The 25361-nt window shown below is 43.0% G+C and overlaps 1 protein-coding gene across 3 annotated transcripts in view; it reads right to left on the bottom strand.

The window, feature by feature from the left end:
- Nucleotides 1-25361, bottom strand: part of LCP1 (lymphocyte cytosolic protein 1) — a 104808-nt gene that overhangs the window by 25443 nt on the left and 54004 nt on the right. For 2 of the 3 annotated variants that reach the window (XM_055426073.2, XM_055426072.2), the window contains exons 2-8: nt 10373-10460; nt 9403-9566; nt 9106-9235; nt 6822-6954; nt 4097-4178; nt 1912-2077; nt 185-327 (exon numbers count right to left, since the gene is read on the bottom strand). In XM_055426073.2, coding sequence (XP_055282048.1) covers nt 185-327; nt 1912-2077; nt 4097-4178; nt 6822-6954; nt 9106-9235; nt 9403-9566; nt 10373-10436 — 882 coding nt within the window. In that variant the 5' untranslated portion in view covers nt 10437-10460. Of the gene's footprint in view, nt 1-184; nt 328-1911; nt 2078-4096; nt 4179-6821; nt 6955-9105; nt 9236-9402; nt 9567-10372; nt 10461-16905; nt 16930-25361 lie in introns of those variants that run through there. The other variant, XM_055426074.2, reaches the window with a different exon arrangement.

Genomic DNA, 25361 nt, shown 5'->3' with positions numbered 1-25361 from the left:
GTGGCCCAGAGCTGGGGCTCCACACAGACCTGAGAACGGCATAGGCTCCAAAGCAGCACCGGCCACTCCAACCAGCCCCAGAACTTCTGAAGAGACGAAGAACGTATCTTTATCTGTCTCCATTAACGCCCGTATTCCCTCTACTGCTGTGGCTTTAGTCAAGTTCCAACTCCAGTACTCCTACCTTGATGTCGCTGCTGAAGTTGTTGATTTTGTTGCAGCCTGCATTTTCCAGGTGGTAGTTAGCCCATCTCAGCAGGAGCTCCTCAGGAGAGAGTTTCATCAGGTCTTCCAGGCTCTCCCCTTCTCTCAGAAGAGCAGCCAGAGCTGAAAAAACAAGGACCGAAGAAAAATGAATGCAGGGGATACTTGTGGGGGGGGATCAGTGACAACTGAAATAAATGCAGGGGATTGGGGGTGGGGGATTAGTGACAGCATAAACTGAGCCCTGCTGGGAAGGCAAAGGTACCAAGCTATCTCTCTGGGATAAAGGTATATATAGCCTTGCCCATGGAATAAACATCTTAGTGTTATTCCCTAAAAAGAGAGCCTATTTATTATCCCCATTTTGGGGGTGGAGAAGAAAGTGAAACTGTGAATTGCTCAGTCATGTCTGACTCTTTGCGACATCTGGACTGGCCATGGAATACTCCAGGCAAGAATACTGGAGTGGGTAGTCATTCCCTTCTCCAGAGGATCTTCCTGACCCATGGATCGAACCTGGGTCTCCTGCAGAATTGCAGACAGATTCTTTACCATCTGAGCCACCAGGGATGCCTCTATGGGTGGAGAAGGCATGACACCAAAGAATGTCAGCACTATGCCTAAGAATACAGAGGCAGAGCTGTGGGAATAACCAAGCCTATCGACTCGGAGTACTCTGCTGGGTCTGTTAGAACACATTTCATGATAGGACATCTTTACTTTTAAGAGATCAATTTTGTGATAACGACAATGTCCTCTTGTTTATTTTCATAGGTGTTTTATATTTCAAATGCTTACCTGCATAATGACAGCAAGGCAAAAAAGTGCAATTAACTCTGCTCTGTGTTTCCCGGATGAATTAAATCACTTCTGCTCAGTGAGAAGGTCTAAATTTAGCTGAGGTCATTATTTGCAAATCAATATTCTTTCTAATGTGTTCTAAGTTTCCCTATTTGCTTTTTTATTCTTTATATTCTGTTTAGTATAATACACTGGTTTTCAAATGGTACCCCAGAAGTCTTCACTGGGTATTTTGAGTTGGACATGTTAATAAAATGTATACATAACTAAAGGCCAGAATCTGGCTACAGATTTCATATCAATAGGATCTATACAGGAAAAATGAAAGGTAACAGTGTTTAGTATTGATATTTGTCAAGGTCTACTACTACTGTCCAAGGGACAGGCTGAATTGTTGAAACACTTAGTATGCTGACAGCAGATGGAGGAAGACTGACAGCTACAATATTTGGTTGAGAACTCTGAAACGCTAAATACAATTTCCTGTAATCTTGGTAAAAAGAGATTGCATTTCTCCTAATATGGTACTATCACTGCAGTACATGAACGCAAATCGCTTTGTAAAATCCAAGTTTAAAATAGCCTAATTTGTTACAAAGCATCTAAAGGCAAAGTGAACTCAGAAAAGCTCTTGAGGTTGAAGTCCCAGACAGCTAGACAGAGCTACAGGTTCTAAACAAGCCTCCTTATTAGCCTGTGGTCTTTAAAAGGCATTTGCTCTGTTGTTTTAAAAAGTCTGGGCAGTATGGACAGAATGTGTTATAGTAAAATGGACTGGCTATAACCGTAGTTTCAAAAACTGAAGATGCTGTGCTTGACAACTCACGACATCTTCCTCGTACAGCCTTCAACATCGGCATTAACAAAAACTCAGGCCATTATTCACAGTTGAGGCTTTTCTCATACCTTCGTTTCTGCTGAGCTCAATGTCGGCAAATAACCCAATCTTGATGACCTGCCACAAGAGTCCCAGGACCAGGTAAGGCTTCCCCTCCTTTAAGTCCTCAGCGCCAATATTAACCACGTGGCACCCAATGGCTGAGGCAGAGTTCAGAGCCAGGTTCAAATTTTCCTGAAGGAGAAAAAATAATGCAAGTTTTGTTTTTGACTTTGCAGATGCCAAATGATGATTACTGATTGGCAAAGCAACAGTGTTTTGCTTCTGGGAAGTTCATAGGTCTAGAGGCATTGTCTTCACCAGGCTTAAATGGTGGAAAAAAGCAGGAATATCTGAAAGAGAAAATCTAGCAACCTAGATACTAGGATCAGGCAGCTCACCCTGGTCAGGATGAAACTAACGAGTCTTATTTTTTCACACTGCTCTGTGATGGAGCCTCCACACTCAGCATCTCCACCAGCCAGCAGTAAAGGGGCACCTTTGAGGACAGTCACTATCTTGTCACTGGTTATTGTCAATAACCCAGCTGTTGATGTAAATCAAGGTCATAAAAGAGAACGCCCAAACAGCTTTTTGACTTGCAGACTGGATACTGAAGGAATGAAAAAGATACAAATCAACTTCCTGGAAAAGACATGCTGGTTTTTCCTAGGATAATTTATTGAGTATCCATAATATCTGGGGTCCTAGAGTTCACACAACATATATACAAACACACATATGCCTATCCAAATATATACAGATTATATGTTCTTATAAACTAATAACAATCTATGTAAGGTGACACATATACAGTTGGGATAGGGTCAGTGAAGTTTTCAATCCAGGGTTTTCATATAGCTGACCTTGAAAGCCATGGGTTTGAGCTCCTCAGACCCACATAAGAGTATGGACCCACTATGTATAAATATAGTGAATACTATAGTACTACATGATCCATGGCTGGTCGAATCCACAGAAAAGAACCATGGTTATGGAAGAACCAAGAACAGGAAGCACAGACTGTAAATCATATTCAGATTTCAGATGGAGCAGAGGGTTGACATCCCAACTCTCCTGTTGTTCAAGGGTCAACTGTACTATTATTCTGGGTCTGCGAAGCGGGACTTACCAGAGTCAAATATCTATAGAACTTGTTTTCATGATAAATTAAAAACAAAACAAAACACAGGCCACCAGGGAATTTGGAAGAGAACTATCAGAAGAAAGGGCTTCCCAGGTGGCTCTATGGTAAATAATCTGCCTGCCAATGCAGGAGACGTAGGAGATGTGGGTCCGGTCCCTGGATCGAGAAGATCTCCTGGAGTAGGAAATGGCAACCTACTCCAGTATTCTTGCCTGGAGAATCCAAGGACAGAGGAGCCTGGTGGGCTACAGTCCATGGGGTTACAAAGATTCGGGCACAACTGAGGGACTGAGCACACACACACACAGAGCTCAGATGACAATTAAAAAATACGGGGTCCAGTTATGGCAAAGACTAAAATTTAACAGCAAGATTAAATATGACTTTAAGTGCCTTCATATACATTTAATCATAGTTCTTGCTTTGATCACGGCTTCCATTTTTTAAGAACACAGGGTTGCTTAAATCCAAACAGGACATAATTTATTGTTCATGATTTAAGAAGTGAGACGTGGCTTCCGAGCGAAAAGATTACAATAATGTTAAAATGCTGGAACACAGCACAGAAACGCAGCTTACTTACTACCAGTCACTGTTCCAGTTAATCAACAAATCGAAGGCATAAAACCAGGTTATATTTATCACACTGGTGGCTGCGGCCTTCACCACTGTTGAGGCTGCCGGAGCACTTCCCGTGTTCACCCCCCCACTTCTTAGAAAGGCTAATCTTTTCAGATAAAATGCTATGTATCTGGCATCAGCTCAAAGATAAATTGCCAGGGGAAGTCTGAGTTAAAACTAGAGCCAGTGTGAATTTTATTCATAAGTGGCCAAAACAAAGTCTACCCCCAACAACTAACACTCACCAACTCCCCCTACCCCCACTATATTAATAAAATAAGTAAAAATGTTTTCCCTTGTGCCCACTGGTCATGACAGATCACCAGCCCAGAGCCTGGGTTGGAGGAATAATGTTTGAGCATCTGAAAAAGCCCAGCTTGGCAGTGATGACCCATGCCTTCTAAGGACAATGCTACATTAATTAAGGTAACACAGGGAAGATGTACCTGAATGGTGAAAGGCGTGAGTTTCTTTTTGTTGATTGTCCTCTCATCAATGGTGTCCGGCACTGACAGATTGATCATTTTGCTGAAAGAGAAACAATGAAAGAAAGCAGGCTTCTAAGTAAAAGAGCCTAAGGACATGGAATTCAAATTCTAGCGATCCAAAGCAGATAAGACAGCACCATAATCTGCGCTACTCAGTGTTCAAATATAAAATCAGTTACACAATTTTAACTAGTCAAACTATCTGTGGAAAAGGTTAATCCTCCTTGAAGTCTTCCTAATACAGTAAAGCAAGAAATAAGGATCCTACTTCATTCATTCACCAAAAAGCCGAAAAATTATTCTGGTTCCTTTAAATAGGAAATTCTGGGTGGATAGCCAAAGCAAATTCTCCATGAGTTCTTCTCTTTCTCAGTCATGAGACTTGCCCCCACCATATAAAAGATTATCCATACACAATCTGAGTGTACACAATGTCTAAATTTCTATTTGATATCTGGTCAAACTCTATACCTTCAACTAACCATATGATGAAATGTTTTATTATCTCCTGTAATCATTACAGTATCCATACTTTAGAAATGTCTGCCACTTAAGTATCTAATATATTGACAAGACATTTAAAATAAGCAACTATTAATTATGAAAAATTGGTTTTATCCACTTTGCATTGGTTTAACTTCCATGAGGTTATTAAAAATAAAAGTTCTTTGGCCACTTCTATCTTATTTAAAGAAGTTGGGGGGAAAAATCCAAGGGAACAACAACAAAATCAAAGAATAATAAACTTGAATGTGACTATTCCTTTCTTTAAAAAAAATAAATCAGCATTGACATCTTTCCTAACAATTTTTAAGCAACTACCTTTTCTTGTGGTTGTTCTTTAAATATATATTTCTACAACTTTGCCGTGTATGTGTGTGTGTACATTATTTAAATAAAAAGCACTTTACTGAAATTTAGGCAAAACAAACCCCTAAATCATTATTTGAAAAATATGAAACTAATAGTGAACTAGAAGCTATGAGAGATGGTAGGAGAGCAGTGTGACTTAGAAAAGAAAAAGATATCCCTGCCTTTGAAAAGCTTATAGTTAGGGGACTCTTCTGGTGGTTCAGGGGCTAAGACTTCACACTCCCAATGGAGAGGGCCAGGGTTCAGTCCCTGGTCAGGGAACTAGATACTGCATGCCTCAACTAAAAATACCCTGCATGCCCCAACTAAGATTGAATATCCTGTGTTCTGCAACTAAGGTCCAGTGTAGCCAAATAAATAAATAAAATTTATTTTACGTATTTAATTTTATTTAATTATTTTAAAATAAAATTTATTTATTAAAAAGAAAAGTTTATAATCAAATTTCAGAGACAAAACATATGGGTATTAAAAAGTTACGTTAACAGTCCAAAGCAAAACACTATATTGGCTCTCAAAGGACTACAAACTATATGCGCTTTAAGAATTCAGTTAAGGGAGAGATCACTAGGAGTTGGAACAGGCCAGAAACCTTTATAGTAAATGGATTCATGTAGGAGGAGAGGGGGGAAGGGCATTCTTAAAAAGGAAAATAAAAGGCAAAGCCGGAGTTGCAAGATGTAAGCAGGCTGTGTATGGGGAAGAGTGAGCATGGCTGCTGATGGAGCCAGTCACTCACGGAACCCTTCACTGGTCCTGGACTGGGGACTTGAGCCATGCAGGCCTCGGGAGGTGGGACGAGAAGGAGACTGAGGGAAGGCCAGGCGATGCGTAGGGTCCACACAGTAGGGTCAGGACCTGATCCTGTGCGCTAGGTTTTTGGTCTTTTTTTTTTTAACAGTTGAACTTTATTAAAATGAAATCTCACAGTGAACTCTAATAGATAAAATGCAATTGCTCTGGTCAGAGCAGAGGAAGGATGGTGGGGGGCAGTTAAAGTCCTGCCTTCAATTCCTGAGCCCACCTGAGACGAGGCGTTTCAAGCCTCCTTAATTACACTATGTCTCACGATGTCAGAGCGGCTGCCAAAGCAGCAGCCACAGCGGCTCTTGCAAAGACACCGTCCTGAACTGACGGACCGCACTGAGAGGCCTCCCGTGGACAGAATACAGCCCTCCTCTTCCAGGCGCCCTCAGAACGTGTGCGCCACGCGACAGTCCCTCTGCTTGAGGACTGGTGTTGGATGCTCAGATCATCGTGCTGCTGTTTCCTATTCAATTCTGTGCACGCTCATGATGGACCGTGCTCAGATGCAGAAAAATGGCACAGAATCCAAAAGTAATTGCTACTGATCTTGTGTTCCTATGGCCCTATGTTCACGTTTCTCTCTGATCTATGCCTCCCTCCTCCACCCGAGTGAGAGTAGCTTTATATTTCTCATTAGTAGTTGCTTAAAAAAAAATGTGGACCATTTTTAAGTCTTTATTGGATTTGTTACAGTATTGCCTCTACTTTATATTTTGGTTTTTAGGCTGAGAGGCCTGTGGGATTTTAGCTCCCTCAACAGGGACTGAACCCGCACCCCCTGCATTGGCAGCGGAAGTTCTAACTGCGGGACCACCAGGGAAGTCCCATAAATTGCTTTTGAAATCAGTTTGCTCTCCTGGACCTTGCATATGAAAATCCAGAAAAGCATCAGATCCAGCTAAGCGTCAAAGGAAGTAAGCCTAAAAGGATCAACACAGCGATGGTGGGTATTCCAGAAAATTCTAGGGAAACTTTTGGAAGCCAAGAAGGGAGTGTTTGTTACCAAAGCACAATGCCATCTCCAACAGCACTGAAGAGATCATTGGTGTTAGGATCCATTGGGATGACGTGCCGACAATCGGGGTCATTTTCCAGGGCTTTGTTTATCCAGTTGACGAAGGCATACTTCTCTTCCTCTGCAAGTAAATGATTAAAGTGACTTATTTGCAAAGTGAAAATCTGGTACAAGCAAAATCGTACACACACATGGCTCTTAGATTCTCATGCCCAGAAGAGACATTGTGAGGTTCATCTGGTCCATTATCCTATCATCTCACATTTACTGATAATAAAAAATCTCAGATGATTTGGGAAATAGGCACAGAATCTCTCTTATGTCCAAGTCATAAAACATACACACAGTAAGCAAATTTAGTAAGCAAATTTATACATTTGCAAATATACTTAGAAGCAAATGCAAAAATGAAGTGAAGTGAAGTGAAAGTCACCCAGTCATGTTCGATTCTTTGCAACTCCATACCCACCAGGCTGCTCTGTCCATGGAACTTCCCAGGCAAGAATACTGGAGTGGTTGCCATTTCCTACTCCCTGTGTAGGGAATCTTCCCAACCCAGGGATCAAACCCAGGTCTCCTGCATTGCAGGCAGATTCTTTGCTGTCTGAGCCACTATCTATTTTTATATATGTAAATATATAAATAATTAAATATTTATTTATATTTCTATACAATCCAAATATGAATATGGTCCAATGCTTACATCATAAAACTCAGGGTTCTGCCTCTCACCCTGCTGCTTTCAGTGTGGGGTAATCACAGGCAATCTTTGCAATGTCTCTGAGATTCTTTATACAATTACAGGCATCTCTGCTTTTCAAAACTTCGCTTTATGCCACCTTGTTTTTGCAAAAGAGCTACATCAGTACCTGTTTTTGCTCATCACAAGAAATCTGCAGGGGGTTTTTGCTTTTATGAAAAAAGGTGAAAAGTAAAAATAGTGCTCAGTGTTTGTTTTGCAGAAGCAGCGGGTATCCCAGCAAGGAGAGGACCACTGCCCAGCTCCTCTCTTGGGACTACACACAGCATCCCAGCATCAAGCTGTCATCGCTCTGAACTGAGTCTGTGAGCATCTGTCTCATCTCAGTGTACTCCGTGCATCCATCAGCAAGATATGACCTAAGGTAACTTGCTTCTTCACTCTGCACCACTTTGGTTTACAGACGGTTTCATAGGAACGCTGTACTTTCAGACAGTGGGGGAAAACTGTATAATGAAATTGTTATGAAATGATATCACTTGTGATATGATATTTCTTTTATATCAGTAAAGCTGCCAGAAATTGGCTTTAGAAATTTTAATAAACCCTAAAGTTATGCCTTACAGCCCAGCACTGTCTTTCCAAAATTGTGTGTTACCGAAAGCAAGAATGTCCCTCAGAAGAATTCTGAGTCACAACAGTTTGGGAAGCACTGCATAGCATATCATTGTCTTGAAGATTTCACACAGCATATTATTGTCTTGAAGATACCTACACACATTTACAAAGCAAAAGCCTGTAAAATTTGCTATATTTAAAAATAAAAGGCTGAAGTTGGTCCTTGCCATTAAGAATGATACTTAACCACAAGTTGATCTTTTAAGATCAAACAGTGTGTTGAAGACCTCAGGAATTACTGGAATTATTGGATTACTGTACTGTTTGGGCTATTAGAAGTTTCCATGAAGGCTGATGGATGGCAGCCTTCAGAATAAATAAACAATTTTCCTCCAAATCAATGAAAACACAATTTTTTTTTTGGACTGCTCAGCAAGAATTAAGAACCATCATGAATTTTGGAGGTAGAAGCCTTTTTATTCAAAAGATTTACAAAGGAGTTTTGGCAGCCTTTAATATGCTTTTTAAAGTTTTTTTTTTTTTAATTCATTTACTTATTTGGCTGCACCGAGTCTTAGTTGCGGCAGGTGGGATCTAGTTCCCTGACCAGGGATTGCACCCAGGCCCCCTGTATTAGGAGTGCTGAGTCTTAGTCACTGGACCACCAGGGAAGTCCCTGTAATATACTTTTTAAATGCTGATGAGATTATTTGGTATTGGACCCTATCTAGAGCCAGAACTGTGGGCCCACTTATACACAGGAAGATAAGCAGTAGTTAATAAACTTAGGTTAACTTCTGTCTTTCTTTGCACCCTTTAGGTTTGAATGCTGAGTTTGGAATCTGTAACCACAAAAGACGTGGGTCCTTTCGACCTGGTTCCCTCTCCTTTTCCTCACTTCATCCCAAACGTCTCTGCACCTCTGCTTCCCAGCTCCCACGCTGGTACACCTACCTGAGTACGAGTGTTGAGTGCCAACACTAGACTGCTCGGAAGTGCCCCCGATCGCACAAATCCCTTCCTTCTTGTTGATAGCTTTTCTAAAGGTCTTGGCAACCTCTGTGCTTTTTAGGCCATGAAAAACCTGCAAAAACATAATGTATCTTTAGAAACCTAATCTGTGATGTAGAAAACCATAAAGAAAGAATAAGCAATGCTGAAGCAAGAAAGATGGGACTGTATTTGCTGGTATTTCTCAAATTGAACTTCCATGTTTCAAATGCATCTCCTTGGCTTCTGCATCATACTCACCTTGATAAACTCATCAAAGCTGATCTTCCCATCCTGGTCCAGGTCACCTGTGGCCATCAGGTTTTCTGTAATTTCTCTCACTCTGTAGCCAGGCAGAGGCAAGCAGGCAGCCTTGAACAAGTCATTCAGTTCATTGCAGCTGATGTACCCATTGCCATCGGTATCTGTAAAGCAAACGAGGAGCTGATGGCTCAGGGCAATTTGGGTTACAGCATGGAGAGGTGAGAGAAGGCCTGATGGGAGGACAGTGGGCGGGAGAGGGAGTCATTCAGGGGTTGTGAGCTGACTCCATGCAAAGTCAGAATCTCACAAGAGACCTGTTGCTATTATAAATGGGTATTAGCATCATTTCCAACATCCAAGAGTCAAAATTTCAACAAAGAGATTCTGACAACAAGCTGAAGACACTCTTACAGAAACAGATGGGAAAATAAATCACAGACTTGAAGCTACAGATTAAGAAAAAGTGTTTGTTGTTGTTTCACTAAGTTATGCCTGACTCTATAGAGACTCTACAGCCTGCCAGGCTCCTCTGTCCATGGGATTCTCCAGGCAAGAATACTGGAGTGGGTTGCCATTTCCTTCTCCAGGGGATCTTCCTGACCCAGGGATTGAACCTGAATCTCTTGCGTTGGTAGATAGATTCTTTACCACTGAGTCATCTGGGAAGTAAGGAACACTATAAAAATAAAGGAAATAAAAAAAACAGACAAGCTATAAAAGCTGAGACTTAGTGGCCATTTCCAGGAAAAGCTACAGATGAAAAAGGGCTCATATGCCATGCTTTGATAGAGAAAGAAGTAATTTTCTTGAAAAATAGCTTTTAAAAATATTTCCCTAGCTACTGTAATCAATACCACTGTATTCCTGCCCTTTCTACTATTTTGCTTATGTTACCAGTCATTGATTCTGTCCTGAAGCTAATAAAAAAGTAGAGAATTGTGTGACTTGAGGTATCAGGTTCACTTACCCACTTTGGCAAAAGCTTCTCTGAGCTCCATCATTTCTTCATCGGATACTGATCCTCTGGCCATTTTTTACTGCTTTAGGCAACAGTTCTGCAGAGAGGGGACAACACAGGGAGTGACTGATGGGCATCTTCTTAAGATACCACGTCAAGAAGCAATTCTTATTTATTAAGTAAAGAAATATTTCTTTGCACCCCTCATGACTCATAATTATCTTCCCAAAAGGTAAGAAATGGACTTTTTCTTATTTTATCTTTTTCAAATGTTTTAGCTTTTTATTTTATATTGGAGTTTAGCCAATTAACAATGTTGTAATAGTTTCAGGTGGACAGCAAAGCAACTCAGCCATACATACATATGAGTGAGTGAGGGAAAGTCGCTCAGTCATGTCTGACTCTTTGCGACCCCATGGACTGAAGCCCGCCAGGCTCCTCTGTCCATGGAATTCTCCAGGCAAGGATACTGGAGTGGGTAGCTGTTCCCTTCTCCAGGGGATCTTCCCAACCCATTCTCCCCTAAAATCCCCTCCCATCCAGGCTGCCACATACACTGAGCAGAGCTTCCTGTGCTTTGCAGTAGGTAAATTTTGTTGATTATTAAAGAAATAGCCTTTTTCTTAACTGGACTCCACTATTTGGTCTCCAGAGATGGTCCTCAACATTCACAAAACTAAGATCATGGCATCTGGTCCCATCACTTCATGGCAAATAGACAGGGAAACAATGGAAACACTAACAGACTTTATTTTGGGGGGCTCCAAAATCACTGCAGATGGTGACTGCAGCCATGAAATTAAAAGACACTTGCTCCTTGGAAGAAAAGCTATAACCAACCTAGACAGCATATTAAAAAGCAGAGATATTACTTTGCCAACAAAAGTCCATCTAGTCAAAGCTATGGTTTTTCCAGCAGTCATGTATGGATGTGAGAGTTGGACTATAAAGAAAGCTGAGCACTGAAGAATTGATGCTTTTGAACTGTGGTGCTGGAGAAGACTTTTCAGAGTCCCTTGGACTGCAAGGAGATCAAAACAGTACATTCTGAAGGAAATCAGTCCTGAATATTCATTGAAAGGACTGATGCTGAAGCTGAAACTCCAAAACTTTGGCCACCTGATGTGAAGAACTGACTCCTTGGAAAAGACCCTGAAGCTGGGGAAGATTGAAGGCAGGAGGAGAAGGGGGCAACAGAGGATAAGATGGTTGGATGGCATCATCGACTCAATGGACATGAGTTTGAGTAAACTCCGCAAGTTGGTGATGGACAGGGAGGCCTGGCGTACTTCAGTCCATGGGGTTGCAAAGAGTCAGACACGACTGAGTGGCTGAACTGAACCGAACTGAAAGATGGTCCACACTGTTTCTCTCCTCCCCGTGATCCAGGCTGCTCCTCACGTCAGGAGATGGAGATGATTTCCTCTCCTTGAACCTAGGCTGACTCTGTGACTGCTGTTACTATTTAGAGGGCTGGAGAAGCCATGTCTGGGCTGGAAACTTCTGCTTCCTGCCTTTGGGAATGCTCCCTCCTTCTGGGATGCTCATCCTTGGGACGGTCCCTTTTGGAAACCAGCTGCCATGCTCTGAGATGTCTAAGCCACAGGAAGTATGATAATTGGATGCTGTGGTTAATGGTCCCTGCTGAGCTCCCAGGGAGCAGCCAGCACCAACTGCCAGCCAGCAGAGTGGGCCAGTTTGGACATTCCAGCCCGTTTGAGCCCCTGGGTGAACACAGTCCCAGACAACATCACATGAAGCAGAACTGCCCAGAATTCTGATACCAAGAGAACTGAGAGATGGGTTTAAAATCCAGACATTTTGGAATAGTTTGAAACACATAAATATATGACTAAAACACAATTTTCACATAACTGTCGTTTTTAGAGACATGTTTATGTTCATATTCCAAATGAATATGTTTGGCCAAGTCAATATAACTTCAAAGATAGTTATCAAATTTCTGTAAGTATTTTAGAAAAGAGGAAGGGAATCTGATTGTCTAATAAGTCTAATGGGAATCTGAGGGACTTTTTAGGTGTTCTCAGAAAGGCTAGTGTTGGCTAAGAAACTATGCTAGTACTGGAGTAATTTCCCTTTCCCTGTGCGTGATTGCTGCCCTCTATTGGGTAGAAAGAGAATGCAGCAGAAAATAGATTATACGCTTGTCTAGCATATTCTTCGGAGAAGGCAATGGCAAGCCACTCCAGTACTCTTGCCTAGAAAATCCCATGGACGGAGTAGCCTGGTGGGCTGCAGTCCATGGGGTCGCTACGAGTCAGACATGACTGAGTGACTTCACTTTCACTTTTCACTTTCACACATTGGAGAAGGAGGTGGCAATCCACTCCAGTGTTCTTGCCTGGAGAATCCCAGGGACGGGGGAGCCTGGTGGGCTGCCGTCTATGGGGTCACACAGAGTCTGACACGACTGCAGTGACTTAGCAGCAGCAGCAGCAGCAGCATATTCTTGCCTGGAGAATTCCATGGACAGACGAGCCTGGCAGGCTAGGGGGTAGCAAAGAGTCGAAATGACTAAGGGACTAACACACTAGGTAATTCACAGGCCCATGCTTCAAACAGGAGTTCCGTTGAAGCTTATGGAATTTCCCAGTGGGGAAGGGATAAGTGGGGTGAGAGTGTAGAAGAAGCGTTTCTATTTACATTTGGGGCATTTTAGTGAAGTTACTGACTTTAAAAAACATTTAAAATTTGTGACAGAATGTTGTTTTAAATGGATTTCCTTTTTTATATTTGCACTTCATTTCCACTGTACTTTTTCTCAGTGACAACGAACCACACAAGACAGTGAACAGTTTTAACACAAACCTATTGGCCAAAAAAAAAGCATTATGCTCAATTTTGCAAATACACATCCCTTATTCACCAACTCACTATACTGCCACATACATTTATCACATGTATTAGTAGTTTCAAACTTTCATTTTCCTAAGCAACCCTCTGTGAATAGAATCCTACATGCAAACAACAGTAACAAAAATAACTCTGGGGAGGGAGAAATTAAGAGCATGGGGTTAACAGACACACAGTACATATATAAAATACATACACAACAAGGAGTTACTGAATAGCACAGGGAAATGTATTTGATACCTTGTAATAACCTAAAATGCAAAAGAATCTGAAAAAGAACAGACGTTTATAAAGGAATCGCTGTGCTATACACCTGAAGCTAACATAATATTGTAAATTATTATATAAAATAAATATTATTAAAATATAAATATAAAATTAAACAAAATAATTCTTATATTAAAATATAATATTATAAATCTACTTAAAAAAAAAACAACTCTGAAAGACTTCGGTTGAAAAAAACCCAAATGCCCCCCCAACCTCCAATATCCCATCTTCTTGCCACCTTACACACTGGTGGGAACTCCAAAGAGCACGATTTTAAAACTGTGGAATTATATATATTGTTATTATTTTGATTCCTTTAAATTGTGGGATTCTCCCACTGGCAGAGGAGCCTGGTAGGCTGCAGTCCATGGGGTTGCTAGGAGTCAGAAACAACTGAGCGACTTCAATTTCACTTTTCACTTTCATGCATTGGAGAAGGAAATGGCAACCCACTCCAGTGTTCTTGCCTGGAGAATCCCAGGGATGGCGGAGCCTGGTGGGCTGCCGTCTATGGGGTCGCACAGAGTTGGACACGACTGAAGCGACTTAGCAGCAACAGCAGCAAATATTGCTACTATTTCTATTTATATTGTTATTATTTCAATATATAAGTTATATATGGTTATTATTTCCATTTTCTATATATATATAATTGTGGAATTATATATATATTGGTATTATTTCAATCTTTTATTATCAAAAGTATCTATGGTATTATTATTTACCTTATATCTAAAAAGGTATTGGCCCATTAGGTTCTCTGACAGAAGGCAGAAACTGTTGAGAGCTAAACTGTGTAAGGAAACGCAGTCTCACCCACCACAGTAGCCTCAGAGGCCGGCGGCACCGCTTACCTGACTTTCTTGCCTTCTCTTCTCTTCCTTCCTTTTGTGCTTGTCTGTTTCCTGTCTCCCTCCCTCCCTTGTTTTCTTTCTTCCCTTGAGGTTTGTTGTTACTGTTAGTTTCCTTTTTAAAAATCAAGCCAGGAGACGTAGGAGACATGGGTTTGATCCCTGGGTCAGGAATATTCCCCTGGAGAAGGAAATGGCAACCCACTCCAGTATTCTTGCCTGCAAAACCCCAGGGACAGAGGAGCCTAGCGGCCTACAGTCCATGGGGTTGCAAAGAGTCGGACATGACTGAGCGCATGCACGTGTACCATGTACTTGTTTCAAACCAACTTGAGCCCAGTTACAAGGATAGACTCAAGCCTAAGACCTACACTCAGTAAAACGTGATCAAGCAGAAGCAGTAACAAGCACGGGTGAAATAAGACAACGGGGAGGGAGAGCCTTAATACTTCAAACACTGCACATTGTGAAAATCTAGTTCCAAGTTCTCTAGAGGATAAATGCTAAAAACGGGCTATCGCTTACATAATTCATTCTATCTATGTGAGAAAAGGCAGTTTTCTCAGGGCAGCAGAACTGAGGCCTGAGAGCAGTACCTTCCCCCAAACTGGGTAAGAGGACATTCATGGGGTGTATTAAATGCAAGTTCTGTGTTCCCTGTAATGTCCCACAGTGAAGACTGACGGCTCAGTACATGCATCCGCACTTCACAGAGAAGGAACCAGAAGCTCAGGGAAGATTCATCTCAGACCACACAGCCGGGTAGAGGAGCAGCAGGGTTCCAGTGCTCGGGTCTCCTCTCCTCTCCCACTCTATTGTTCAGGCCGCTTTGCATTTCTCTCAGACGCTCATCTCATCCACCCCTTAACTCATCATTCATTAAGTATTGGCTTGGCCAAAAAGTTCGTTCGGGTTTTCCTTTTCGCCAACCCAATATATAACATGTCTGGCCTATGCAAGATTTAAAAAAACTAGAATATGAAGTGTGTATCCAGGTGTTCTAGCTTAGGAAGCTTTTGCTTTCCTGTGTAAAGAAATCAAGGCTTCTGTTGGAAGATACCAGTGTGTAATTTTGCATGCTTCACTAAATTCTTATGACTAATTTGGTTTGATTTTTCTTTATACTCTCTACCAATAAGAGAAGGCTCTTCTCCATCAAATTTTAGCGAAGTCTTTGGTAAAGGCTGGCCCTTCTTGTTTTGGGGGTGTCTTATTTCTTGGTTCACAGATGTTCACAGGGTTACTAGATAAATCAATTCACTTACAAATATTTACAAAAGCCTACTACAAGGCAGGCACTGTTCTTCATTTCAGGTGAGTGTGCTGCCCTAGCTACTCTGAAAACATGAACCAGTGTTAAAGGTCAAGAGAATGAATGGGGTCTCCGAATCTAAACTTGGCCTATTCTTTGACAGAAGACTTCTAGATTTTGAAGCACGTAAGTGATTGGTGAGAAAGACATATAAAGAGGAAGGGAATGAGATTGCCTTTTAAGGATCAAGGGCAGGGTTGAGGAAACAAGAAAGAATTACAGCGTTGGGTGACAAAGAACACCTAAAGATCATGGTTCAGAGGACTTTCCTGGTGGTCCAGTGGTTAAGACTCCACCTTCCAATGGAGGGGATGCGGATTCCACCCCTGGTTTGGGAGCTCAGATCCCATCTACCTCACAGCCAAAAAACCAAAACACAACAATGAAGACTTTAAAAATGGTTCACATCAAAAAATAAAAAATAAAGATCATGGTATAGTGAAAAAACAAAAAATACTTTAGCATAAAAATTGCAGGGCCCATTCAAATAAAAGATCTATGGAAGGAAACAGGGTTATTTTAAAACCTTCTAAAAGATTTATATAAATGGGGAGGATTAACTCAGAGAGAGGATCTCTGGGGAGGATCTCTCAGAGAGAAATCAGTCCTGAATATTCATTGGAAGGACTGATGTTGAAGCTGAAACTCCAATACTTTGGCCACCTGATGCAAAGAACTAACTCATTTGAAAAGACCCTGATCCTGGGAAAGATTGAGGGCAGGAGGAGAAGGGGATGACAGAGGATGAGACGGTTGGATGGCATCACCGACTCAATGGACAAGAGTTTGAGTAAACTCCGGGAGTTGTTGATGGCCTGGGAGGCCTGGCGTGCTGCAGTCCATGGGTTCTCAAAGAATCGGACATGACTGAGTGACTGAACTTAACTGAACTCAGAGATGACAAATAGTGAGACAGCCTTCCAATGAAAAAAATTCAAAACCCTCCCTGGTGGCTTAGACGGTAAAGAATCTGCCTGCAATGCAGGAGACTGGGGTTCCATTCCTAGGTTAGGAAGATCTCCTGGAGAAGAAATGGCAACCCACTCCAATATTCTTGCCTGGAGAATTCCACGGACAGAGGAGCCTGGTGGGCTACAGTTCATATTATGGGTCGCAAAGAGTTGGACACGACTGAGAGACTAACACTTGCACTTTTCAGTGATTTAAAAGCTAAAGGGAAAGAGAATAGATTGAATTCGTTTGAGAGGAGAAGTGGAGAAGCAGTAGTCACCAACCTAAATTACTATGATACTGTTTGTTGTTTGTTGAGCCGAAACACAAATAGATGTTGAGGGAAGATCTCTTCTACCATCAGAGGGAGCTGTAAATCCTGGAAACACAATCCAACTTGTAGAGACAGAGGAATCTAAGAAATCATTTAGCACAACTCCCTCATTTTATAGAGAGAGAGAGACTGAAGTTCCAATGAGATGAAGTGCTTTGCTTACAAGTCTTCAAAGTACTCCCGGGCTAGGGTCTGTAACAGAAAGAGCAGAGCAGCAGAAGGCCGGAGTGACCATTAATCGGGCCATTAAGATCCACAACTGCGAACAAACCCCTTAATTAAACAGCATTTCGCAGAGCAGAGCAGGAAGAAGAGGTAATTAATGGAAAAACATGCAGAGCGGACCATTTCTAAGAAGGACACGCTGGGGTTAGAATCAAGTATTAGGTACATTCACACCGCCTATTAATATGAAAAAAATATTTGCCCATGTTAATTCATGTGTGTTTGATGGCTTGTTTTATAATTATGTGAGTTAGTTTCATAAAGATAATTGACGAGGGTCTATTCGTAAATTACTGGCACCATATTGGCAGCTGACTCTAGAGAGGTCACTGCGGTAATGAGACTGGCTGTGGTCATTTGGAAGCTCCCATTTGGAGCTTAGAAGTGGTTGAGGAAGGCGTGTCCCTTCCAGGGTGTGAACGAGCCCTTTCTCGGGCTCTGCTCTGCTGCTTCTGCAGTAAGTGGGGTCCTTTTAGAACCACTTTAAGGTCTTTTGCAAATCAGTGGTGAGTTCTGGAACCCCATTTCTGAACCACTGCCCAAATCATAAATCTAAGAAGACAAATCTCACATCATTCATCTAAGTCACGTCTGGCTGCTCATTTTTCTGCAAGCACTTAAATTTATTAAATCAATGATTACAGAATCCCAGGACATTTGGCCAAAGAAAGAACCAGTCGTTCTTTTCAGAAGGTTATTTTTAAAGCCTCAAGAAAATCAAATTACCGCCCCTACCCCCTCTCCAAACTTCAAAAGCCACAAAACCTGTTCCTTCTTTTAGGTCATCGAGTTCTAAGTCTCTGTTTAAAGGAGGCTGGTATTTTCCAGATGGGTAGTGAAAGAGAATTTCTCAGAATGACTTCTTACACTAAAAGCATCTCACTCAAGTTCCCTGAAATCTACATGTAGAAACTAATTGTAGGAGTTTACTACAGAACACAGTGCTGGAGAATTTACAGAAGGAAATGCACACTGTAAAAAGAGTGTTAAAATGGAAGCTGAATTTTCTCTGAGGAGTTTCCTAACTGACCATGAAAAGCAGCAGAAAGACTGATAACACGTGATCTACGTAGAATGGAATGGCTACCTGGGCTCGCATCATTTTTGAAAGCAGGTAATGCTGTGTGGGTCGGTACTTTGATTCGATAGATTGATACCCAATTACATAACTGCTGGGATCAGAGCCCTATCTGTAACCTGGCATCACATTGCCAAGGGACTGTTTTGAATGTGCCCTACTTTTTCTGCAACTTGACACAGTGGGGAAGTACCACAGGAAACTTGGGACCCAGGTTCCCAGCTTTCCCTCTGATTCAGTATGTATCCAGGAGAAAATTGTACAACTTCCGAACCCCTCACTGAGCAATAAGTAAACCCAAAACAACACGACGTCCAGAATATCATCAATCTGCCATCTTTAGCCTTGCCCTCTGGTGATGAAAGAAGTGAAACATACAAGACTTAAGATTCCAAAGCCAAATAAAATCCCCATACATTTTTGAAAAAGCAATCATGCTACAGTTATATCAGATAAGGAAGGAATTTTGCTTTCCCTTAATCCTGTTCCCTTTCCATTACAAAGTAGAACACTGTGTGTGGTTGGCAGGGGCGCACAGGGGATAATTTTCTATGTATGCTTGGAATACCATTTCTCTGTGGATACAGATATTCCAAACTTTCACAGAAAGGATGATTCTCAACATATATTTTTCAAATGCCTTTGTTTTTAAGAAGCAAATAACTATGCGTGTGTGCCAAGCTGCTCAGTCGTGCCCAACTCTTAGCGACCCCAAGGACTGTAGCCCGCCAGGCTCCTCTGTCCGTGGGATTCTCCAGGCAGGAATGCTGGAGTGGGTTGCCATGCCCTCCTCCAGAGGATCTTCCCAGCCCAGGAATCGAACCCAGGTCTCTTATGTCTCCTGCACTGGCAAGTATGTCCTTTACCACTAGTGCCACCTGGGAAGCCCCCAAATAACTATGCTGCTGCTGCTAAGTCGCTTCAGTCATGTCCGACTCTGTGCAACTCCATAGATGGCAGCCCACGAGGCTCCCCCGTCCCTGGGATTCTCCAGGCAAGAACACTGGAGTGGGTTGCCATTTCCTTCTCTAGTGCATGAAAGTGAAAAGTGAAAGTGAAGTCGCTCAGTCAAATAACTATCAGTTCAGTTCAGTTCAGTCGCTCAGTCGTGTCCGACTCTTTGCGACCCCATGAATCACAGCATGCCAGGCCTCCCTGTCCATCACCAACTCCCGGAGTTCACTCAAACTCATGTCCATCGAGTTGGTGATACCATCCAGCCATCTCATTCTCTGTTGTCCCCGTCTCCTCCCGCCCCCAATCCCTCCCAGCAACAGACTATTTTCCATTGAATCAACTCGTCGCATGAGGTGGCCAAAGTATTGGAGTTTCAGCTTTAGCATCTCCTCAAATACAGACGACCATTTAACGGGGTTTTAGAAAAGGCAGAGGCACCAGAGATCAAATTGCCAACATCCGGTGGATCATGGAGAAAGCAAGAGAGTTCCAGAAAAACATCTATTTCTGCTTCATTGACTATGCCAAAGCCTTTGACTGTGTGGATCACAATAAACTGTGGAAAATTCTGAAAGAGATGGGAATCCCAGACCACCTGACCTGACTCTTGAGAAACCTGTATGCAGGTCAGGAAGCAACAGTTAGAACTGGACATGGAACAACAGACTGGTTCCAAATAGGAAAAGGAGTATGCCAAGGCTGTATATTGTCACCTTGCTTATTTAACTTATATGCAGAGTACATCATGAGGAACGCTGGGCTGGAAGAAGCACAAGCTGGAATCAAGATTGCTGGGAGAAATATCAATAACCTCAGATATGCTGATGACACTACCCTTATGGCAGAAAGTGAAGAGGAACTCAAAAGCCTCTTGATGAAAGTGAAAGAGGAGAGTGAAAAGGTTGGCTTGAAGCTCAACATTCAGAAAACAAAGATCATGGCATCTGGTCCCATCTCTTCATGGGAAATAGATGGAAAAACAGTGGAAACAGTGTCAGACTTTATTTTTTTGGGCTCCAAAATCACTGCAGATGCTGATTGCAGCCGTGAAATTAAAAGACGCTTACTCCTTGGAAGGAAAGTTATGACCAACCTAGATAGCATATTAAAAAGCAGAGACATTACTTTGCCAACAAAGGTCCGTCTAGTCAAGGATATGGTTTTTCCTGTGGTCATGTATGGATGTGAGAGTTGGACTGTGAAGAAAGCTGATCGCCGAAGAATTGATGCTTTTGAACTGTGGTGTTGGAGAAGACTCTTGAGAGTCCCTTGGACTGCAAGGAGATCCAATCAGTCCATTCTAAAGGAGATCAACCCTGGGTGTTCATTAGAAGGACTGATGCTAAAGCTGAAACTGCAATACTGTGGCCACCTCATGTGAAGAGTTGACTCACTGGAAAAGACTCTGATGCTGGGAAAGGTTGGGGGCGGGAGGAGAAGGGGACGACAGAGAATGAGATGGCTGGATGGCATCACCGACTCTGTGGACATGAGTTTGAGTGAACTCCGGGAGTTGGTGATGGACAGGGAGGCCTGGCGTGCTGTGATTCATGGGGTCGCAAAGAGTCGGACACGACTGAGCGACTGAACTGAACTGAACTGAACTGTGAATTCTGTGGTCAAGTCAGAATTTCTTTTAGATTGTCTTTTCTCTCCCTGTAGACACACTGGTTCTCCCAAGGCTCTGCAGAGGGCAGGACTCTTCTCTGCAAGTCTCAGAGGGAAACACGGCAGCAGTCAGTGAAGCACGGGAAGCTGTTCCCAGCACAGGCTCAGCGGCTCTCTCTCTCTATCTTAGGTGATGGAAACACCCTCGGGAAGCCAGCTGCCCCAATTACTCCAAACCTGATGGACCCGACCTTGCTCTGGGGTCTCTGTGATCTGATCAGCCTCAGAAGTTGAGGGGCTTCTGAAGCTGCATTAGCAATGGCAGAGCCATTGCTGTGCCCAGCTCTGCAGCTACCCACCTCCCCTCCCAGCACACCCTGATGCCTGTTTCCTACCAATCTGCCCAGTCCACTAAGGATGCGATGCAGGGTAAACCTCTGGCAAGCAAAAGGGATGCTCCAGGCTGAGGTTGCCAGGCCCTCCTTGCCTTGGCCTCTGTCTCCTTCCCGGGGCTGTAGACAGTGATAGTCTTGGCATTCACATCTAGAAAGACCACAACTACCCTTCATTCCACATTAAACCACAAGGACATAAGATCCAGACTTTCATCTATCAGAAGCTCAGGGAAGCCCAAACACGTCTTTTCAAACGGCTGAATATTATTAAGGGCTAGCTGATAAGCCACTATGACAGCATTGTCTCAATATCAGATGTCATTCATTTCCTCCATTCATTCACTCCACCTATGAGTCTATGTGCAAAGTACCGCCCTGGTTACTAGGTACAAGCAAGGGACTCCCTGGGACGTCATGAAACCCACAGTTAAATGTCAAGTTTCAGATCCAACACAGAGATGACGGCTCATTACTGCCAAACGGTTAACGAATGAAAAGAATTCTGAAGATCAAAAATGAACACGTGAAAAAGACTAAACACAGGGCTGCAAGGGTGGAGGGGGGTAAGATGAGATAAGAGTAAGAAATTAGCACAGAAGCTTATCAAAAAATAAAAACATCAAACATCTCAATCAGCTCATGCAAAACAGGTAAGCAGATAATTTATACATGTGGACATCGTCAAGGAAACCACACTAACTAGCAGGGAGCAGAAGAGAGAGCTTGGGGATCAGGAGACCCAGCTGCTACCTGTCTGTGCAACATCAGGCTCCATTGAGCCTCTCTGGGCCTCAGTTTCCTCATCTGTAAATTGAGAGATGAAGTCCCTTCCATGATAAAAGTTCCAAAACTCTGTTCACTAGCTGACAAGTGTAAAGTACAAGCTATGCCAGGGTGAGGTGGGTTTCAAGTGAGCCTAGAATAAGGGCCAGGGGCCTGAGGAGCTGTGGCCATGGCCCTGAAGCATCTCTGGGGAGAAGAACCTTCTCTGAAGTGGACCCAGCATCTCCCAGCCCCACCTGGTTCCTACTCTTACCTCAGCATCGGGAAAAGCTCTGTCCTCATGTATTCTCCTCACTGACCCAGGCAGATGCCCACGGCTCAGCAGCTCCACTGCTCAGCCCAGAGCAGGGAAGCTTCCAGAATGGCACGTGAGCTCCGCTTTCTGGGAGGTCGCTGCGTACACCTTAAGTCCGGCTGCTCTAGTTCACTTCTGGTTTCTAGGCAAGACAGCACACGCACCGTCCCAGAAAGAGAGCCATCTACTATTTTCTCAAAAATATCCAAATAAGGCAACCCGACAAACCCTCTGGCGTCTCACATCCCTACCCTGTAACCTAAATCTTGGCTGATATGATGAAAGCACCCTCTCTTGGGCTATTCTCAGAGGGAATTACAGAAGCGGCTCGATTCATAAAAACTCTGTCACATGCCTTGGTGAGAGCCACTGGACCTTCAAAAAAAAAAAATTCTTTAGACCTGTTTTTGGAGGCTCTCTTTTTCCAAATTTTTAAATAGTTTTCGTTGCTATCTTCTGGGTCGATGCCAAGTTCCTTAAATGAGAATACAAGAATAATAAGAGTCACAGGATGTAGAGATAAAAGGAGCAGATTTCCTATCTGGTCACTCCCCTATCACAGAGGAGTGAAATGACACCCAAGTTGAAGAATGTGCCCAATGTCACAGAGCTCACTGGGACTGCAGTCCAGGGCTCCTTACTTCTCCTCTTTCCTTGATGGTACGTTTTCAAACCTAGGAGGGAATGCTGTTCTTGAAGTAAGACCTGCTCAATGTAATGGTAAAGTACAAACGCCCCATGATTTCAAATATCTTATGAATATAATTTCATGTATGTTTCTTTCACCTGAAGGAGACCTTAGTCTAGGTAACGAGAAGGCAGTGTCCAGGTCCAGAGTATAAACATGTGCCCATTCCAATGTACAAATCTTACTGGCACTTTCAGGGTTACAGTGACTGAGGCAGGATGTGTATTCATCTGGACCTTCATTTTTGACTTCGCAGGAAGGACCTCTGATAGTTTTTAGCAACCCCAAAGCAAACCACAGTAAGATAACTCACAGTGAGGCATAACGTTCTAAAAACAAAATGCCAAATTCATAGGAGAATATGAAAATGACACCCTCAGACATCTGAGATTAGCAAGTTTGAGACATCCTGCCCTTCCGGCTGCTGGGTGGGGCTCTGTGAGTCCTTCCTTCTCTGAGCTCTGGTTCAGACCTCTATGGCTCAGCCCCCATGTCCACAAACCATAGTCATTTCACAGCACTGCCTCATGGCTGGTGTGTAGTAGGTACGCAGGAAATCAAGTGTAGGCGTGAACAAGCAAACCCATAAACTAATGGTACCCAGGGCTTGAGAAGGCTACGGTCACCTTCTTTGAGGAGCTAAATACTAACATTCTCATATGAAAGTTTAAGTGTTAGTTGCTCAGTTATGTCTGACTCTTTACGACCCCCTGGACGGTAACCTTTGTCCATGGGCTTCTCCAGGCAAGAGCACTGGACAAATGGGTTGCCATTTCCTCCTCCAGGGGACCTTTCTGACCCAGGGAGTGAACCTGGGTCTCCTGCATTGCAGGCAGATTCTTTGCCATTTGAGCCACCGAGGAGGCCATTCCTGTGTTCACACTTATCATACCCTCCCACTGAGAGATACAAACGTCAGAACAAAGCAAGCGGATGCATCAAGTTTATATGAGGCCACCTGGCGGGAAAAGCGACTCTGCAAGTGTCCCTCGGCTGTCTTTGAACTAGGCTGGGGGTGCTCCCGGGCCCCAGCCTCCAGCCACGGGAGGGTTCCGGCTGAGATAGCAGGGCCTGGGCTGGGCAGTTTCTGTAAACCCTGCTGGCCGCCGCTGATGCTGCGGTCTCTGCCTCAGTGTACAGCGTCTCACTTGGAGCTGAGTCCTGCTGCGGGGGAAGGGACTGTGGTGTGGAGACAGACAGAAAGGAGGGGAAAATCAGCCTGGATGCACAAACTCAATGTATCAGGAACACACATAGCAAAGAACTAGGAATGGGTGCCAGAGTTCACCTGAATATAATCTGCACGTCACTATCTGGACTATGAAACTGCTCCTCTGGTAATCCTAAGTGTCCACCACTAAGTTGTTTTAGTTGCTCGGTTGTGTCTGATTTTTGGGGACCCCATGGACTCTAGCCCGCCAGACTCCTCTGTCCATGGGATTTTCCAGGCCAGAACATTGGAGTGGGTTGCCATTTCCTTCTCCAGGAGATCTTTCTGACCCAGGGGTCAAACCCACATCTCCTGCATTGTCAGGTGGGTTCTTTACCACTGAGCAACCAGGGAAGCCCCCTCGAAGGGTGAATAAATTGGCTTATTCCATGCAGTAGAGCATGCCACAAACCAAACCAACTGAAGAACAAATTCTTAAATAGGGCCCTCTGAATTGTCATCCCTACTTAAGTCAGTAAATAATAGCTATGTGATATTTGGCATTTTGCAGTTTTTACTAACTTGTTTTTAGAGTAATACATGTTTATCTTAGAGAAATATATATTTATCTTAGAAAATGTACATGAGTAAAAAGAATAAAATATAAACCACCTGTAACTCCAATACCTAGTGACAACTGATCTATTTTGGTATATATGCTTTTACATGTTTTATAAATATACATACTGTATATTTATTTGTACATTTCTTCTTTCAATCAACATCTGCCAAGTACCTACTCTATTCTAGGTCGTGGCTGGATGCTGGTGATGCAAATATAAGATGCGGCCCTGGCCTGTTAGGTAAGGGAGAAAGACACCAGTCATTAGAAAACAGGGGGACTTTTTAGATTTGCAGGAAGGGGGAACACAGCTCTCCCCAGGGGAGATAGGCATGGTGCCCCGGAAGTACTGAGATGTGACCTGAGTTTCCACAGATAGGAGGAGCCTGCTTAGTGATCAGTCAGTCTTTTCCTTATTCATATAGGGTGACGAAGCCATATGCTCTCCATAGAAAGGTTATCTATGTTGGGCCAGAGAAAACAACAGCTAAAGGACAAATGGAAGACGAGCTAATGTTCCCTCAGTGGTTACTCAACACTAAACGTTTTCTGTGCATTATCACACTGAATTCCACCACAACTCTATGTGGCATTACGATTATTTT

Source organism: Moschus berezovskii, chromosome 13, assembly GCF_049115385.1.
Source record: "Moschus berezovskii isolate FMDL1 chromosome 13, NW_MosBer_1.0, whole genome shotgun sequence".
NCBI classification, from domain to species: Eukaryota; Metazoa; Chordata; class Mammalia; order Artiodactyla; family Moschidae; genus Moschus; species Moschus berezovskii.
Note: the sequence above shows the minus strand (reverse complement) of the source record. Positions and strands in the feature narration are given on the sequence as shown.